Source organism: Nansenia antarctica (assembly GCF_963989245.1).
Source record: "Nansenia antarctica genome assembly, chromosome: 17".
NCBI lineage: Eukaryota > Metazoa > Chordata > Actinopteri > Argentiniformes > Microstomatidae > Nansenia > Nansenia antarctica.
In genome coordinates this window covers 16,122,244-16,140,840 of record NC_137687.1, presented here as the reverse complement: position 1 = coordinate 16,140,840, position 18,597 = coordinate 16,122,244, and the positions used below count along the sequence as shown (strand labels likewise).

The 18,597-nt window shown below is 47.0% G+C and overlaps 1 protein-coding gene across 1 annotated transcript in view; it reads right to left on the bottom strand.

The window, feature by feature from the left end:
* The window catches only part of wdr62 (WD repeat domain 62), a gene marked incomplete at its 5' end in the record, with an annotated part of 28,282 nt that overhangs the window by 3,576 nt on the left and 6,109 nt on the right, over positions 1-18,597 (bottom strand). Inside the window, 20 exons of the mRNA XM_080547341.1 lie at positions 655-824; positions 2,274-2,431; positions 4,034-4,210; positions 4,534-4,601; positions 4,994-5,091; positions 5,394-5,513; positions 6,258-6,321; positions 6,765-6,876; positions 7,256-7,331; positions 9,143-9,264; positions 9,727-9,797; positions 10,332-10,457; positions 10,761-10,852; positions 11,137-11,300; positions 13,677-13,826; positions 14,229-14,418; positions 14,924-15,084; positions 15,701-15,883; positions 16,004-16,141; positions 18,166-18,336. Coding sequence (XP_080403467.1) covers positions 655-824; positions 2,274-2,431; positions 4,034-4,210; positions 4,534-4,601; positions 4,994-5,091; positions 5,394-5,513; positions 6,258-6,321; positions 6,765-6,876; positions 7,256-7,331; positions 9,143-9,264; positions 9,727-9,797; positions 10,332-10,457; positions 10,761-10,852; positions 11,137-11,300; positions 13,677-13,826; positions 14,229-14,418; positions 14,924-15,084; positions 15,701-15,883; positions 16,004-16,141; positions 18,166-18,336 — 2,611 coding nt within the window. The remainder of the gene's footprint in view (positions 1-654; positions 825-2,273; positions 2,432-4,033; positions 4,211-4,533; positions 4,602-4,993; positions 5,092-5,393; positions 5,514-6,257; positions 6,322-6,764; positions 6,877-7,255; positions 7,332-9,142; positions 9,265-9,726; positions 9,798-10,331; positions 10,458-10,760; positions 10,853-11,136; positions 11,301-13,676; positions 13,827-14,228; positions 14,419-14,923; positions 15,085-15,700; positions 15,884-16,003; positions 16,142-18,165; positions 18,337-18,597) is intronic.

Sequence of the window (18,597 nt, the reverse complement as noted above, 5' to 3'; positions counted from 1 at the left end):
CACTACAGGGTACACAACAGTACTATTGATCGTTTTCACCCTTCATCAACAACCAAATGGACTGGTAAATGGTAGATGGACTGCACTTATATAGATAGCGCCTTTATCCAAAGCGCTTTACAACGGCCTCTCATTCACCCATTCACACACACATTCACACACCAATGGCGGCAAGCTGCCATGCAAGGCGCCGGCGCGCTCACTGGGAGCAATTTGGGGTTCAGTGTCTTGCCCAAGGACACTTCGACATGTGGCCAGCCGGGGCTCGAACCGCCGGTCTGACAACCTTGCGATCATTAGGCGGCAGCTCTACCTCCTGAGACACAGCCGCCCCGTACCACCTACTGCTGCTGTCACATGACAGGCTCTTTCAGACTCAACTTATTCCATTTGGCATCAGTACTACAGTCTCACCGTCCTTTTTTTGTTTGTTTGTTTGTTTGTTTGAAGTTATTCTTTTCCGAGTGGGGCAGTCCCACTCGTACTTTTCTTCTTATTGATAGAGACAGTAGAGATATGACAGGAAGGATGAATGAGAGAGAGAGAGAAGGGATGACATGCAGGATTTGTCCGCGGCCGGAATCGAACCAGGAATCCTGCGGTTACTTGGTCGACGCTTAACCCGCTACGCCACCTAAGCGCCCCCAGTCTCACCGTCTTGGGGCAGCTCCTGGCTCTCAGTAGAGGTCACACAGCAGGCGCTGTCTGGACTGAGCTCCTCCTCCTCCTCCTCCTCCTCCTCTCCCCAGCCTGGGAGACGCTGCCGGTCCTCTCCTCCTCCTCCTCCTTTACCCTCCTCCCCCGGCGCGCTCACGTCAGAATCACTGCAACACAACAAGAACGAGAACAAATCACGCAAACAGCCAATGTACATGTGGTGCCACTCCATAGGGGAGTGTTTGTGGCTAGTAAGTAGTAAACTGTGGAGAAAGATGTCGTTCCAGTGCTAGAGGTGATTTTATTTACAAGGTAGCATAAGGTAAGTCCCAGGTAAATAAAGTACCTATATTTAAAATCAAATAGAACAATTGCTGTAAGAGGCAGGGGGGTAGCCTTAGGCAGATAGATCACAGTGATAGTCTGTTTAGCCATACGCGATCATACAGGTCAAAAGCAGGTCAAAACTGTCAAAACGTGTTAACACTAGAACAGCCGTGCCATTTTACCTACTAAAAGAGCCGCCTCGGGGGTCAAATGAGGGTCAACGACCACTAGTTGTCCGCTTGTAAATTAGCCTGCTTCCTACGCAGAAAAACATAAAAATAGCTTTATACTAGCTTATTATGATGTGATTTAGAAAATGTAAGGATACTGGGTGGTAGAACGCACATATCTAGGAAAAGTCATGAAAGGAGGGTCCTGGAATTTGATAGAGTGGAAAGATATAACACTTTTCTTTACTCACAAATGACCCCTCATGGCTGTTCTAGTGTTAAACATGACACATTCATGTGTGTGTGTGTCTAGGACACTAGAGCCTAGCACACTCTACAGTAGAAAAGGGAGCCGCAGAGCAGAGGCACACACACTCTTTCACTGCCGGTTGATAAAAGGTGAAAGTGAAAACGCTCGTCTCTCAGACAATGGCACCATACCGCCGAACAGTCCAGCAACATTATGTCAACTTTCAATACACATTAACAATATTTTAGCACAGTAATATATGTCTGTGTGTCACTATGTTCAATGGGGTGCACTGCTGGGCTAGAATCATCACAAGCAACTGGTAGTGAGGAGGTTAGATGTTGTTTGTGTCAGGGGTAACAGGCTGAGTAGAAAGTAGGGGGAACCTTTTAACACAACACAACACCACCATTGTCATCTCAGAGGCACCAAAGCATCTGCACACACACACACACACACACACACACACACACACACACACACACACGCTGCAAAACTCTCTTGTCTACAACCAAAGCCAGATTAGAATCTCTGTGTAAACGGGTCCTTACCATACGCCTGCATTGCATTCACACACACACACACAACTTCCCCCCCCCCCCCCCCCCATCTGACTCTATTCCCCCCTACCCTTTTTCTTTCATTTCAAAATCTTTCCTTTTATTTCTGTCACAATGTCTCTCAATGTTTCTGTTGATCGTTCATTTCTGCTCTGTGTGTCTTGCTTTGAACCACATTCACAGACCATACGTGTACAGCTATTGGAATGGAAAAAAACAGTAGACAAAACATGACATAATTGTACAAGTTGCTGAAACTGAAATAAAAACTAAGTAAAAAAACAAAACAAACAAAAACCAGGTCCTTACCCCTCCTTGGCCGTGGACAGGGCTGTGCTGTTGGCAGGGTACACCGTGTAGTCACTGGTCTCAGAGGAGCTCAGCCCCGGAGAAAACAGCTTCTCACTGTCTGGCAGGGCCAGGGAGTCAGGCCTCTGGACCCTGTGTTCCTCTGAAACACCCGACCCCTGCACACAACACAGGGTCAGGGGTCACTCCACAGTTCAAACAGTACAGTTAAAAAGGGGGGAAAATTGGTGATGGTCCAAAAAAGGTGACACTTTCTTTTTGCACAAAGACAATTATCAATGCGCGGATAACATTTTTGTTGATGGGGGGGGGGGGGGGGGGTACCACTAAAGGTGGTAGATGGATAGCGCTAGCTACCTTAATTATTAATTATGTCGAAAACAGGTTGCTTACTTGACAGCAGGGTTTCCGTTAGAAAAAATTGCCGCCGGACATCGTGTCCGGGAAGATTTCGATTTACCGGACAAACGTGAGATATTCCGGTCATCATATTAAAATATAATATCGCTGTTTGTCGCGGTGATTACTGTTGTGTAGCGGCCTATATATGCCATTTAATGTCTATTTCTCATCCGATACGATTAGATGCGAGCTATATAATATATAATAATACAACATGATTCGCATGCGCGCTATGCCATGTCCAGCGCTGAACGCGCGCCACACTGGGAACTGAACAGACTGCATCGATCAATGAACGGACTCCACATTACGTTAACTGAAGTTTGTTAAATTGTTTGGGATTAATGTGAGTTTTCTATTTTCTCTTTCCAGTTTTACCCTTTTTTTATCAATAAAACAACGTCATTTCTATAACCAGGTCTCGCTGGTTGGGAAGGCATTTAGTTTAACTTCCTGTCAAATCATACTTACTCGGACTCGGGAGTACAACTCCTCCTCCGCCTTCACTGTGAGTAAACTGACACTGAGAATGTCGTCACGTCACATTTTACCGTAATACCCTATATGTTGGTTGAAGTGCAACATCTCAGCTTTCAGGGACAGTTGCAATTTTTTCGATAGCACAAACCGTTTAGAAATTACGGTAATTACAATGTTGTGTGCGGATTTGTGCCGGCGGAGGTACATTTCGGCGCAGAAGGGTTTTAAGAGGGAATTATTTTCACCGGACATTACGACCGAAGAGTTTTAAATTTGTCGGACATATTTTACCGGACAAAGACCGGTAATTACCGGTTAACGGAAACCCTGCTTGACAGTGTCCTGTCCTGTACTGTCTAGAATTGTACTTAGCTGCATGAACAGCAGCGGAGTTTAGCAGGCAGGAAGGTTAGTTAGCTCGCGCATCGTGTGACTTGGATGAGAAGTACACCCCCCACCCCAAAAAAGATTTAGATTTTGAGGTAAAAACTCATTTGAATTTTTTAAACTTCTAATTTAGCAGGAAGGTGACACGTTTGGAAAACCCACAAAAGGTTGGTCCTACCACAATATACCTCTGCTTTAAGTGACAGAACAAAACAACAGAGGATGAGAGTTTAACTCATAACAATACGACACAGAAAACGTTCTCCTCCTCGTCATTACAATTCCATCAGGTGCTCCTTACCTCTCGTTTGTTAACAGTTTAGATAGATTTGAAGACAGGTTGATTATTGAACTGGTCTGAAAATATGATGAATATGTTAAAACAGCTGGTGGCTAGCTAAAATTGGGACCACTACATTCTATTTACATGTGAATCACTCATGAATGAACAGTGAACAGAAATCAAAAGTGACCTTATCATTTTCCTCTACCTCTGCCGCCGCCACCTCTTCCTCCTCCTCCTCCTCCTCCTCCTCTCCAGACATCTGCAGGGTCATGGTAACCGAGCCGATTGCCTGGGGTTCCCACTGCTTGGCCCAGCGGCCGCGGGGCTGGTAGGGGCTCGACTCTGTCTCACCTGGGGCGTCACTCGGGTTACCTGCCAAACCCTGAGACACAGACACACAGCTACAGTGAGAGCCAGCGAAACCCCCAGCTAGTGACACACCACTAAACACACAGCCAACTCCCCTAACCCCCCCCCACCCTCCCCCCTCCCCCCCTGGACATTGCTGTGTTAATTGTTCCCTGTGCCTGTTCGTTAACTCTGTGCTCATGTTATTTGTTGCTTGTTGTTTCTGTGTTTTCTGTTTTTCCCATATTGTCAGTGTCTTTGAGCCCCGGAAAAGCGCTATATAAATACAATGAAGAATTATTATTATTATTATTATTATTAACTATCATCCGTGGTCTATGCTGAATTCCCTCGTACCAGTTTCCGTGCCCACATAGGCAGTTTACCGTTGGTCTTTAGGACCATGGGGTCAAAGTCCTGGAAGCCTGGAGGAGAGACGTTAGATTAGATTCGATTTGTTGTCCCCAGGAGGAAATTCATTTTCACAACACTGTACAGTATACATATATACATACAACACTGTACAGTATACATATATACATACAACACTGTATAACGCAGACAACAACAGACAGTGCTACACATGATAGACACACAAGTACACACACTCAGCGCGGTCTGTTATTTAAGGCAACAATGGCTGCGGGGATCAGGCTTTTGCCAAAGCGAGCCCTTTTGCACCGTAGCGTTCTGTACCTACGCCCGGGTGGCAGTGGGGCGAGGTACAGATTGATGCTGTGCATTCATAAAGAGAGGGACACTAGAGCCAGGATGAACTGGATCAAGCTCCCCCATACTGAACTGTCCTTCCGCTCACCTGCTGGGATCTGCTGGTCCTCCTCCAGCTCCTCTTCAGTGATGGTCTCCTGGGTCTGTGGCTGTTGGCTGGAGGGGACGGTGATGAAGGTTTCTCTCCTAGACACAGAGACACATTCATAGGCACAGGGTTCCCACACCTTCTGAAACATCAAATTCAAGCACCTTTCAAGGACTTTCAAGACTCAATTCCCTCAAATTCAAGGACCCGAATTGATGAAGACAAATAGGTGCTAATTGCTTGAAACAAGCTACATGGTAGTAATAATAATAATAATAATAATAATAATAACTTTATTTGTATAGCGCTTTTCCTGCAAACATTGCAGCTCAAAGTAGGTAGGTTAGATGTGTTCAGTACCTGATACATTGCTGTTTGGTAGGTTAGATGTGTTCAGTACCTGATACATTGCTGTTTGGTAGGTTGCTGCTTCTTCAGCCCAGCTTCCTGTCTCCTCTCCGCCAGCCTCTTCCTCATGGACTTGGTCATCTGGGAGTCCAGCCTCCACACAAACACACAGCTGAAAACAGACAGACAGAACATAGCTAAATGGTAAATGGACTGACTTGTATAGCGCCTTATTCCAAAGCCCTTTACAACGGCCTCTCGTTCACCCATTCACACACACATTCACACACCAAAGGCGGCAAGCTACCATGCAAGGCGCTGGCCCGCTCACTGGGAGCAATTTGGGGTTCAGTGTCTTGCCCAAGGACACTTCAACATGTGGCCGGCCGGGGCTCGAACCGCCGATCTGCCGACCTTGCGATCATTAGACGGCGGCTCTACCCTCCTGAGACACAGCCTCTACCTCCTGAGACACAGCCTCTACCTCCTGAGACACAGCCTCAACCTCCTGAGACACAGCCTCAACCTCCTGAGACACAGCCTCTACCTCCTGAAACACAGCCTCTACCTCCTGAGACACAGCCTCTACCTCCTGAGACACAGCCTCTACCTCCTGAGACACAGCCTCTACCTCCTGAGACACAGCCTCTACCTCCTGAGACACAGCCTCTACCTCCTGAGACACAGCCTCAACCTCCTGAGACACAGCCTCAACCTCCTGAGACACAGCCTCTACCTCCTGAGACACAGCCTCTACCTCCTGAGACACAGCCTCTACCTCCTGAGACACAGCCTCTACCTCCTGAGACACAGCCTCTACCTCCTGAGACACAGCCTCTACCTCCTGAGACACAGCTCACACCTGAACAAACAAAGTCTGAGGAGGATACAGCAGTACGGACGTTAAAATGTTTACCTGTCTCCAGACACTGTGATGAGGTGCCTGCAGTCCTGGCTGAACCTCATGCCAGTTACAATCTCTATGGAGAGAGAAGATTGAGGAAGCGTGAGGAAGAGAGAGGAAAGTACAAACAAGTGAGGAAGAGGAGCAAATCAGGGTTCCCACACCACAGGACTTTCAAGGACTTTCAAGGACTTTCAAGACTCAATAAACTCAAATTCAAGTACCCAACACGGCACAGTTTGAGCCCTGGCAAATGTCGGAGAAAGAGAGCGTTGTAGTATATTTTGTACCATTCGCATTTCTCAAAAAACAACATATATGACGTCTTGCTGCAAGGCATTCTGGAACCTGCAGTTCTACCCATTCTTAGCCAATACAACAGAAATGTACTTCTTTTGAACTATCTTAACGATAAATAATAGGCTAACTCTTTTAACTGTCAATCAATCATGTAACATGTGAATCAATCATGTAACATGTGAATCAATCATGTGACCTATAAAGTGACATCAAGCGTACCTGAGTGTCCAGACAGGGTGGCCACACAGTCTCCTGAGTCGTAGTCGAAGATGCAGATGCTCTTGTCAGAGCAGCTGGTGGCCAGGTACGTCCCAGAAGGGTCCATCTGAACCTGCTCACAGAGAACAGAAAGCATGGGGGGGAAAATCACTTGGAGATTAATTGTAACAGACATTTATACCTTATTTATGATGTAAAGCACCCCGTGCATTCATTCAAGTTTTACTTACTTACTTAGATTTAAACCAGGGGTGCCCAAATTCTTGCACCCCACGGTATACAATCACCGGCCACTTTATTAGGTACACCTTTTCAACTGCTTGTTAACTCAAATATCTAATCAGCCAATCATGTGGCAGCAACTCAATGCATTTAGGCATGTAGACATGGTCAAGAAAAAGTAGAGAATATAAGCATATGCACTAGACTAGAGGAATATCAATCACATTGGAGCAAAGCTCTTAACTTCATCCATCCATCCATCTCTTCACCTTCAGCAGCGTGCCGTCATCACTGGTAGAGCCCCTGAAGCTCCTCTTCATCTTCCCACTCCTCACGTTGTACACTCTGAAGAGGGAAGGACAACAAACAGACTGACTTATATAGACTGACTTATATAGACTGACTTATATAGCTATGCCTTTATCCAAAGCGCTTTACAACGGCCTCTCATTCACCCATTCACACACACATTCACACACCAATGGCGGCAAGCTGCCATGCAAGGCGCCGGCCCGCTCACTGGGAGCAATTTGGGGTTCAGTGTCTTGTCCAAGGACACTTCGACATGTGGCCAGCTGGGGCTCGAACCGCCAATCTGCCAACCTTGCGATCATTAGACCGGCGGCTCTACCTCCTGAGACACAGCCGCCGCGCCCGTTGAATAGAAGTCCCACAGACAGAGTCCCGGTCATCAGTCATTTACATTTACATTTTTGACATTTAGCAGACGCCTTATTCCAAAGCGACTTACAATCGATACATTTGACTAAGGAAGTGAATCATCAATCCACCAGTCGTACCAGGAAGAGTAATCCAGCTTTTTTATACTGTATATAGACATTGGAGAACAGAGACAGTACAAGGGGGGCAGTAGAAGTCATAGGGGACACAGTGAAGGGGAAAGCGGGTGTCTCAGGAGACGCAGTGCTGGGGGGTAGTGGATGTCTCAGGAGGAGCAGTTAAGGTGCAACCTGAAGAGATGGAGGTCTTCAGTCTCTGACGAAAGATGGGTAGTGACTCTGCAGTTCTGACAGCCGTGGGAAGCTCATTCACCAGTGTTGTGAAGAGACGTGATCGGGCAGTGCGACTGCCGTGTAAATGTAGAGGTGGTGGGGCCAGTCGGCCAGCAGAGGTGGAGGAGCGGAGGGAACGGGCTGAAGTTTGGGGGGTGACCATTGCCTGCAAGTAGACAGGGGCTGTCCCCTTACGGCCAAGCTCCACCTGCTGCGTCGCGTCAACTCGCCATCGACGTTGCGTCAACTTCCCGTTGTCCAAGCTCCACCTGCTGCGTCGCATCAACGTTGCGTCAACGTCAACGTTCTACTCTAGCTCCACTGGCATTTTTTGTATACGCGAATAATTTCACCCTTGACTGCAATTATGTCCACAACAATAACAACATCATACAGAACATTTTCCAATCAGGGTAATATTTTATCTACATATTCCCAAATAGATAGTTGCTAGTTCAGTAGATGTTCAACTAACTGTCAACAACATTTCAACTAACTAACCACTAATCCTAAACCTTGCCCTAACCTTAAATCTAACCCTATCCTTAAATACCTACCCTACCATACCCTACCATAAATCTAGTTACATACAAACGGAGATAGAACCTTATCATTCTAAACGGAGATAGAACCTTATCATTCTAAACGGAGATAGAACCTTATCATTCTAAACGGAGATAGAACCTTATCATTCTAAACGGAGATAGAACCTTATCATTCTAAACGGAGATAGAACCTTATCATTCTAAACTCCAGACATGTCAGATGATGATCATACCAACGTTTATTCATCTGATACATAGAGTATCCATTCCTGCAACAAGAGTTCCCCACGGCGCCCACGTGGGGCATCTCATTGTGACGTCTGCGTCCATCCACCGTCAAAAATCAAACTTTTTTGAAAGTCTACTTTGGACGCAGCCATCGGACGCAACGCTGACGCGACGCTACGCAGCAGGTGGAGCACCTTTCATTGATTACAATACATTTGATCCCAATTTCGGACGCAACGCACATTAGACGCAACGCTCGATGGCCATGGTGGAGCTTGGCCGTTAGCTGCCTGGTAGACAATCACCAGGGTCTGTCCCCTTAGCTGCCTGGTAGGCAAGCACCAGGGTCTGGAATCAGTCAGTCAGGTACCTGATGTTCCGGTCCTGGCAGGCGATGGGCGTGTGAGTGCCGGAGGCGTCCAGGTCCATGTCACACGGCACCGTCTTCTCCACCACATGGTGGGTCAGGGTGAAGGTGAGGCCCTCAGAAGACTGGGAGGGAGGGAGGGAGGGAGAGAGGTGAACAGTTGCAATTCAAACTTTTTCCTCAAATACATAGATGTTGACAAGGCTGTGTGTAGGATTTGCATGAACAAGGTGATAGTCTTGATACCACTTATAATTGTGAAATTCTGAAGTAGCCTAATTGTGTTGCGACTGTGAGTTTTCATGGCGTCTTCAACATGTATTGTAGTATAATAGTATAGGGCTCCATTATTTGAAATTGCCGGCTCAACAATGTCATTTTGAATCCTGGTTACCCAAAAAACTGTCTTTCTCTGGGACGTTTTAACGGTATAAACAAAATGGAAACCGTCCTACCTGAGGCAGATATATTGGTTATCTGTGAATTTTGCCCCCAAGAAATGACATCGGACCCAAAAGTCCAATATTGGTGGACTTTTGGTTGATAACAAATCAACAGAGACTACGTTCTGTTCAATAGAGGCCCACCTGTTCAGCTGCGCGGAAGTAGATGCTCTTGTCGGCGCCACAGCTCACCATGGACACCTCAGGGCTCACACCTGCACACAGGTGAACCACAACATGGATGTCAAAGCAGCCCGTCCTCCCTCCCATGCATTACTGTAGACGTCCATCACAAACAAACAAACAAACAATCTGATTGACAGTAAGACAAAGACTTCCTCGAGTAGGAGTGTATATTCACTGGCAACGTGGACTGTTGTAGTTTTATATCAAATATGCTGAGAATTGAAGTCTCTCTACATTCTGGGGAATCTAGCACTAAAGGAAGGCCTTCCCTTCCTGTAAGAGATGTGCCAAGAACTGTGGTGCAGATGATTATGATTGGTTAAGCAACAGTAGTGACCTCATCAGACAGGAAACTGCTATAAATGTGTGTCCCTCTGACAGGAGGGGGCTTTTTGACTCTGCTATTTTCTCTCTAAGCTCATGTAACTTTGCTTAATAAAATACCTCTTTTGAGTCAATTGATTTAAGGTATTTGTGCTTTATAAGTTCTACTCAATCAACTAAGAATCAATTAAATCCACAACAGGACAATCAGAGGTTGACAGAAGCTCGTCTCCGCCCACCAGTGAACTTGAGGGCGTTGATGGAGGCTGAGTGGTCGCAGACGGTCTGCTCCAGGCTGTAGCACGTCTCTGTGTTGAACACGTGGATGAGGCGGTCTCTGCTAGAGGAGGCCAGCAGGGGCAGACCTGGGGACAACAATCAGTCACCATTACGAAGCTATCAATACAAATGTTAAATAATAATAATAATAATAATAATAATTCATTGTATTTATATGGCGCTTTTCTAGGGCTCAAAGACGCTGACAATAAGGGAAGAAACAGTTCCAGAGGCGGGGTGCAGCTTGTGAGAAAGCACGGTCTCCGAAGCCTTTGAGTTTCGAGGGTGGGACAGTGAGGGGAACAGTGGATGAGGATCGGAGGGAACTGACAGAAAATAACAGTTCGATCCTCACCCGACTCTCCTGGGGAGAACAGTTAGACTCTCACCTGTCTCTGCCGGGGAGAACTCCAGACACAGGACTTCTGAGTCGTGCGCCTCGATCTTCAGCAGCTCATCCATGAGCGGCAGACCAAAGATGCTGTGAACAGAGGAGATGATTCAGACCAAAGATGCTGTGAACAGAGGAGATGATTCAGACCAAAGATGCTGTGAACACATGTTTGTTGTATGTTGTATGTTGCTCTTTGTATGTTTCTTGGTGCAGTGTTTTTTGTATGTTCTTGTCTTGGTTGTTTTGTCTACCAACGAGGACCACGTTGGAAACAAGTGTTTCAGTACTTTTATGTGCCATCCTCTGGGATGTACTGTCTGTACTTTTTACCATAATAAATCAATCATGATGTGGGTCTGAGTGGTGCTCACCGCAGGTTGCCACTGTGGTCTCCGGCCGCCAGGTGTCGTCCGCTGGGGTCGATCCCCAGGACCCTGAGGCCTGACCTCCCGTCCAGGGACCCTCCCTCCGCCCGCGGGCATTCCGACTGCAGCTGCTGCACGGCCTCCCCCACGTACGCGATCCTGATCAGGTCCTGCAGCCACAACACCACCACAACACCAGACCAGAGCAGAAGATAACATACATTATACAACAGTTAGTTCCAACCAAGTCATTTGATTGGACAAGAGGCATTCCATGAGTGCTGATATACAGTATAACAGCACTGGGACTTTTAGGCAACAGGGTTACTAGGCAACAGTCCAGTTGAAGTTCAGTTGCGTAACTATTTTTTTGTTGGCGGAGCCAAAATAAATTAAATAAACAAACAAATCATAATCTGTTGTCGCTTATTACTGTTAACTAATAAATGACGCTGCAGAACTGTTGTATAAAAGCAATACCACACAAGAGGGAGTGCTGTTATACTGAATATCAGCACGGCTGTGATTCGGTCGTAGGTACGAGGCCGCAGACCGAGTACCGAAGACAACGACCGAATCACAGCCGTGCTGATATTCAGTATAACAGCACTTATTACCTCTCGTGTGATATTGCTTAATGATCACATTGTACATATTCCATAAGACAGACAGAGAGGTTCAGTGCATCAAGGTGGGTCCTTGAATGAGGTGCTATGACCCAATGTGCCAATTTAAAAGCGCCCGAGCGTTCTCAAACAGCTGACGTCATGAGCAGTGTAGACATGAGCAGTGTAGACATGAGCAGTGTAGACATGAGCAGTGTAGAGGCTATGAGCAGTGTAGAGGCTATGAGCAGTGGAGAGACATGAGCAGTGGAGAGGTTATGAGCAGTAGAGAGGCTATGAGCAGTGTAGAGGCTATGAGCAGTGTAGAGGTTATGAGCAGTGGAGAGGCTATGAGCAGTGGAGAGGCTATGAGCAGTGGAGAGGCTATGAGCAGTGGAGAGGCTATGAGCAGTGGAGAGGCTATGAGCAGTGTAGAGGTTATGAGCAGTGGAGAGGCTATGAGCAGTGGAGAGGCTATGAGCAGTAGAGAGGCTATGAGCAGTAGAGAGGCTATGAGCAGTGGAGAGGCTATGAGCAGTGTAGAGGTTATGAGCAGTGGAGAGGCTATGAGCAGTGGAGAGGCTATGAGCAGTAGAGAGGCTATGAGCAGTAGAGAGGCTATGAGCAGTGTAGAGGCTATGAGCAGTGGAGAGGCTATGAGCAGTGGAGAGGCTATGAGCAGTGTAGAGGCTATGAGCAGTGTAGAGGCTATGAGCAGTAGAGAGGCTATGAGCAGTGTAGAGGCTATGAGCAGTGTAGAGGTTATGAGCAGTGGAGAGGCTATGAGCAGTGGAGAGGCTATGAGCAGTGGAGAGGCTATGAGCAGTGGAGAGGCTATGAGCAGTGGAGAGGCTATGAGCAGTGTAGAGGTTATGAGCAGTGGAGAGGCTATGAGCAGTGGAGAGGCTATGAGCAGTAGAGAGGCTATGAGCAGTAGAGAGGCTATGAGCAGTGGAGAGGCTATGAGCAGTGTAGAGGTTATGAGCAGTGGAGAGGCTATGAGCAGTGGAGAGGCTATGAGCAGTAGAGAGGCTATGAGCAGTAGAGAGGCTATGAGCAGTGTAGAGGCTATGAGCAGTGGAGAGGCTATGAGCAGTGGAGAGGCTATGAGCAGTGTAGAGGCTATGAGCAGTGGAGAGGCTATGAGCAGTGGAGAGGCTATGAGCAGTAGAGAGGCTATGAGCAGTGGAGAGGCTATGAGCAGTGTAGAGGCTATGAGCAGTGGAGAGGCTATGAGCAGTGGAGAGGCTATGAGCAGTGGAGAGGCTATGAGCAGTGGAGAGGCTATGAGCAGTGGAGAGGCTATGAGCAGTAGAGAGGCTATGAGCAGTGTAGAGGCTATGAGCAGTGTAGAGGCTATGAGCAGTGGAGAGGCTATGAGCAGTGGAGAGGCTATGAGCAGTGGAGAGGCTATGAGCAGTAGAGAGGCTATGAGCAGTGTAGAGGCTATGAGCAGTAGAGAGGCTATGAGCAGTGTAGAGGCTATGAGCAGTAGAGAGGCTATGAGCAGTAGAGAGGCTATGAGCAGTGTAGAGGCTATGAGCAGTGGAGAGGCTATGAGCAGTGGAGAGGCTATGAGCAGTGTAGAGGCTATGAGCAGTGTAGAGGCTATGAGCAGTAGAGAGGCTATGAGCAGTGTAGAGGCTATGAGCAGTAGAGAGGCTATGAGCAGTGTAGAGGCTATGAGCAGTAGAGAGGCTATGAGCAGTAGAGAGGCTATGAGCAGTAGAGAGGCTATGAGCAGTAGAGAGGCTATGAGCAGTGGAGAGGCTATGAGCAGTGGAGAGGCTATGAGCAGTGGAGAGGCTATGAGCAGTGGAGAGGCTATGAGCAGTGGAGAGGCTATGAGCAGTGGAGAGGCTATGAGCAGTGTAGAGGCTATGAGCAGTGTAGAGGCTATGAGCAGTGTAGAGGCTATGAGCAGTGTAGAGGTGATCTTACGTGGCTGTAGAGGCAGTTGGATCCCGGGGGCTGGTTCTGGTTCTGCAGACGGTCGCTGTGCCAGAGGCGGATGGTGTTGTCTGAGGAGCAGGTGACCCAGGACCCCGGGGGCAGACAGGCCTGGGACGGCTCCCCCGTGTCAGGGTAGGTCTGGAAGGTACACACCAACAGAACAGACTCACAATCCCAGAACTGTTTTTTTATTTTATTTCAAACTGTAAATTCGGCTACTACGGACAAAAGATCTTAGGGTTAAGGTCAGGGTTAGGGTTAAGGATAGGGTTAGGGTAACCCTAACCTTAACCCACATCTAACCCCCCCCCCCACACCCTTAATCCTATACCCCCCTCCCCATACGTATATCTCATAATTAGGAGATTTTTGTCCTAATTAGGAAATTAGGAGATATGGATCTCGTAATTATGAAAAAAGATCTCCTAATTATGAGATATAGACAAGGTGTCTATTTAAAAAAATGTTTTTATTATGAACGCAATGGGCTACTGTAGGCTACTGTAAAAGAAGATAAATTATAATAAATGAACTACCCACCTCTACACTCCAGACGTAGCCACTGTGGTAAAGAGCTGAGTAGACCTTTCCCACATCCCTCATGTCACGCACGTCCCAAACGTAAACACTGTGGTCGTTATACACACAGGTCAGCTGTCTGGTGGTAGGGTCGAAGGTCAGGGCGAGGGTGCCAGGGTACTCTGCCTCTGGATTGGCAGAGAACACGTCCCTGTGGATTCAGAGAAGTAGGGAGGTACTGGACTTGTTCTAGCAAAATCACTTTAGTTTGCTCTGCCTGCTTTGGTGTTATTGGCATCCACAATCTCTTGACTATCACTCAGTGTGACTCTCCAGTCTTTGGGGTTTTGGGACATTCAGGGTTCGACATTAACAGTTGAACAGACATTAACGGTTTGTTTGCGCGACAGCGATGGACGGTGCAGGCGCCAGACCAGACTAGATGATCGTGGAGTGAAGATATTATTCAAGCGTACGCGCTGATCGACAGAGAGGTGGACAAGCGCGTACCGCGTAATATCTTCACTCCGCGATCATCTAGTCTGGTCTGGTGCCTGCGCCGTCCGTCGTTCTTCCTGCACACCGATACACAGATCCAGGATCCAGCAAACAAACCCAGCGATTTTGTTTTACTTGCCCCGGGCAATCGGGCAACCGTTAATGTCGAACCCTGACGTTGCCAAGGGACCTCCGGGGGAATATCACTTAACACTCACCCTGGCTGGATGCTCTGAGTGATGTCCACGCCCAGAGCGTGTGGGCGGGGCAGTGTGGTGATGTAATGGAGGTTCTGGGGGTTGAAGACTCGGACAGTGCCGTCTGCACAGCCGCAAAAGACGCAAGTCTCGCTCACAGACAGACTCTGAGCAGAAGAGGTCTGTGATTAAAAACATGACAGAAGGATTGAATTAGTAGGCGGATCCAATTAATTCAAAGCAAAGCATAAAACAGGTCATTCAAATAGATAGATAAATCAGCACTGGCGCTCAAGAGCTCTTTTTTATTATTCAGGGCTTTTATTATGGAACAGTCTCCCTCTGACAGTTGAGGTAGCGCCACCTCTAAATGTTTTTAATGGTCAGGTCATGTTACATCTCTGGAAGAAAGTTTTCCACAGGCTTTAGGCTTAGATTTTTTCAACTATACACCTAGCGTTACACACACACTCATAGTCATACACACTTACACACTTACACACTTACACACACACACACACACACACACACACAGCACTTTTGTTGTAAAGAATGTCAACACCGTATTCTGATCGTATCTTGTATGTTCTGGTATATTGTATGCTCTTTGTATGTTTCTTGGTGCATTGTTTTTTGGATGTTCTTGTCTTGGTTGTTCTTGTTTACCAACGAGGACCACGTTGGAAACAAGTGTTTCAGCACGCTTTTACTATCCTCTGGGATGGACTGTCTGTACTTTTGACCCAAATAAATCAATCAATCAATCAAATGAATCAATAAGATTGTGCCAAACCTGACCTTGAGGTCGACCCAGGTGTCCAGCATCCTCCGGCTGTTGAACTGACAGAGCAGCCCGGAGGCGGTGATGCAGTAGGTGCTGCCGGCCATCTTCCCCCGGCCACACGCCAGGCCACAGAACATGCTGTTCCTCTGCTCCCCCAGCAGCCCGGACCGGCCAATCAGCGGCACCGTGCTGTTCACCTGGGGGGAGGAGCCAGAATCATGTTAACAACACAACAATGACATTTGACATTATTCATCAAATCAATAATCAGAAGATCAGCTGAGAAGATCATGTCTCTGGAGCTTCCTGTTCCTCACCCATCTCTCCTTGGAGGCGTTCAGGTACCAGAACTTGACGTGTCGGTTTCCTGCCGTGACGAAGTAGCTGTTGTCCTCGGAGAAGGACACGGACAGGACTCTGTTGGACACCTTGTTGGAAGCGATGACGGCGCCCTTCTACACTCAGAAGGAGATAAAAGGTATGTGTTACCGTTTGACTTAAACTGGTGCATTTGTTATTTAACACTAGAACAGCCTGTGACTAAAGAAAAAGTGTTATATCTTTGCACTCAATCAAATTTCAGGACCCTCCTTTCATGACTTTTCCTAGATATGTGCGTTCTACCACCCAGTATCCTTACATTTTCTAAATCACATCAGGATAAGCGAGTATAAAGCTATTTCGCCGTTTTTCTGTGTAGGAAGCAGGCTAATTTATAAGCGGCCAACTAGTGGTCGTTGTGTGTAAGTAGCAGCTGGAGCATTGTAAAGAGGGGCTTAGGGTTAGACCCCTGAGGCGGCTTTTTTAGTAGGTAAAAAAAGGCACGGCTGTTCTAGTGTTAAACATGGCTATGCATGAAATTGACAGTTGTGAGACAGGTGCGATAAGAGCTACTTCTGGAGTCAACGTAACCTCCTACACGGCCTGAGGGCAGCAACAATGGGTTTCTCTGCAGCTTAACGGCATGAGCATGACATCTGAAACCGGACGCTCGCACTTCTGGATCTCTCAGCTTCATGTGTAGCAGGTAGAAAGACAACCTGAACGGATGCAGATGTTGAGCTACTGATGAGCAACCGATGTCAGACAGTATTTTCCTCAGGTCTTTGTTGAACTGTATGTATGCATGTATGTATGTATGTATGTATGCATGTATGTATGTATGTATGTATGTATGTATGTATGTATGTATGTATGTATGTATGTATGTATGTATGTATGTATGTATGTATGTATGTATGCATGTATGTATGTATGTATGTATGTATGTATGTATGTATGTATGTATGTATGCATGTATGTATGTATGTATGTATGTATGCATGTATGTATGTATGTATGTATGTATGTATGCAACCTGTCAACTTTTGACAACTAGGCAGACAGACAAAGTAATCTGTGAGTTTAGACAGTCCATGTACCCGGCCAGCCATGCCTTGCAGCTATACCTCAGTGTCTGCCTGATGATGGAATGGACCTATCGCTAAGCCACGCCCCCTTTGAAAACTCGGACAAACGAACAACGCTCGCTTAAATTCTTCACTGACAGTGACTGACTGACCGACCGTGACTGAATGACATTCAATGACTTACAATGGCGGGAGTTCAAATTTCTGATATTAGCGAGTTGTTTGTCCGAGTTTTCTGCCTGTAGTGACTTTTGCTGTGACATGATTGGACAATTTCTATTTTGGGGCGTGGCTTAGCGATAGGTCTATTGTGCTGCTTGTATCTTTAGGACTCCATCCAGTCCTTCTACTCCTTCACACCTACACTCCCTCTCACACTCCCCGATCCTCCGCTGCCTTTCAACTCACTATACCTTCTGACCTTCAACTCACTATACCTTCTGACCTTCAACTCACTATACCTTCTGCCTTTCAACTCACTATACCTTCTGACCTTCAACTCACTATACCTTCTGACCTTCAACCCACTATACCTTCTGACCTTCAACTCACTATACCTTCTGACCTTCAACTCACTATACCTTCTGACCTTCAACTCACTATACCTTCTGCCTTTCAACTCACTATACCTTCTGACCTTCAACTCACTATACCTTCTGACCTTCAACCCACTATACCTTCTGACCTTCAACCCACTATACCTTCTGCCTTCAACTCACTATACCTTCTGACCTTCAACAAGGGGTCTAGAGCCTGACCACTATGGGGTCTAGAGCCTTCAGTCACTCTGCCCCCCGTCTCTGGAACTCTCTCCCACAAGACGTCCGCAACACTGATTCTCTGTCCACCTTCAAATCCTGCCTGAAAACCTTTTTAAACTGGCGTATTTTTAACTGATGGTTGTTTTTAAGTCTTTTGTCTTGTTTTGTTTTGTTTGAATCACTGTTTGAACCTGTTGCTTGTTTTTAAATTATGCTTTGTAAGGTGTACTTGAGTGCTTTGAAAGGCGCCCATAAATAAAATGCATTATTATTATTATTATTATTATTATTATTATTATTATTACTCACCCTCCAGTCCCAGACGTTGACGGTCATGTCGTGCTGATAGCCAACAGACACGATGTAGCTGCTGCTGGTGGAGAAGGCCACGCAGGCCACCCCGTAGTTGTGGCATTGGACCTCCGCCATCTGCACCCTCTCTGCCACGTCCCACACCCGCACACACGGCATGTGGCCGCTCTGGTCAAGGCACAGACACACACAGAAGCAGACTGAAGTGAATATGAATGGTCACAAGGTTGAAGCTGGAAGCCAATGTTTTTACAAAACAGTCCCAGTCATCTGAGAAAGGGTAACAAACAATTAAATACAAAAATATAGTCAGGGGCGCATAGGTGGCGTAGCGGGTTAAGCGTTGACCATGTAACCGCAGGGTCCTCGGTTCGATTCCGGCCAGGGACATATCCTGCATGTCATCCCTCCTCTCTCTCACCCATCCTT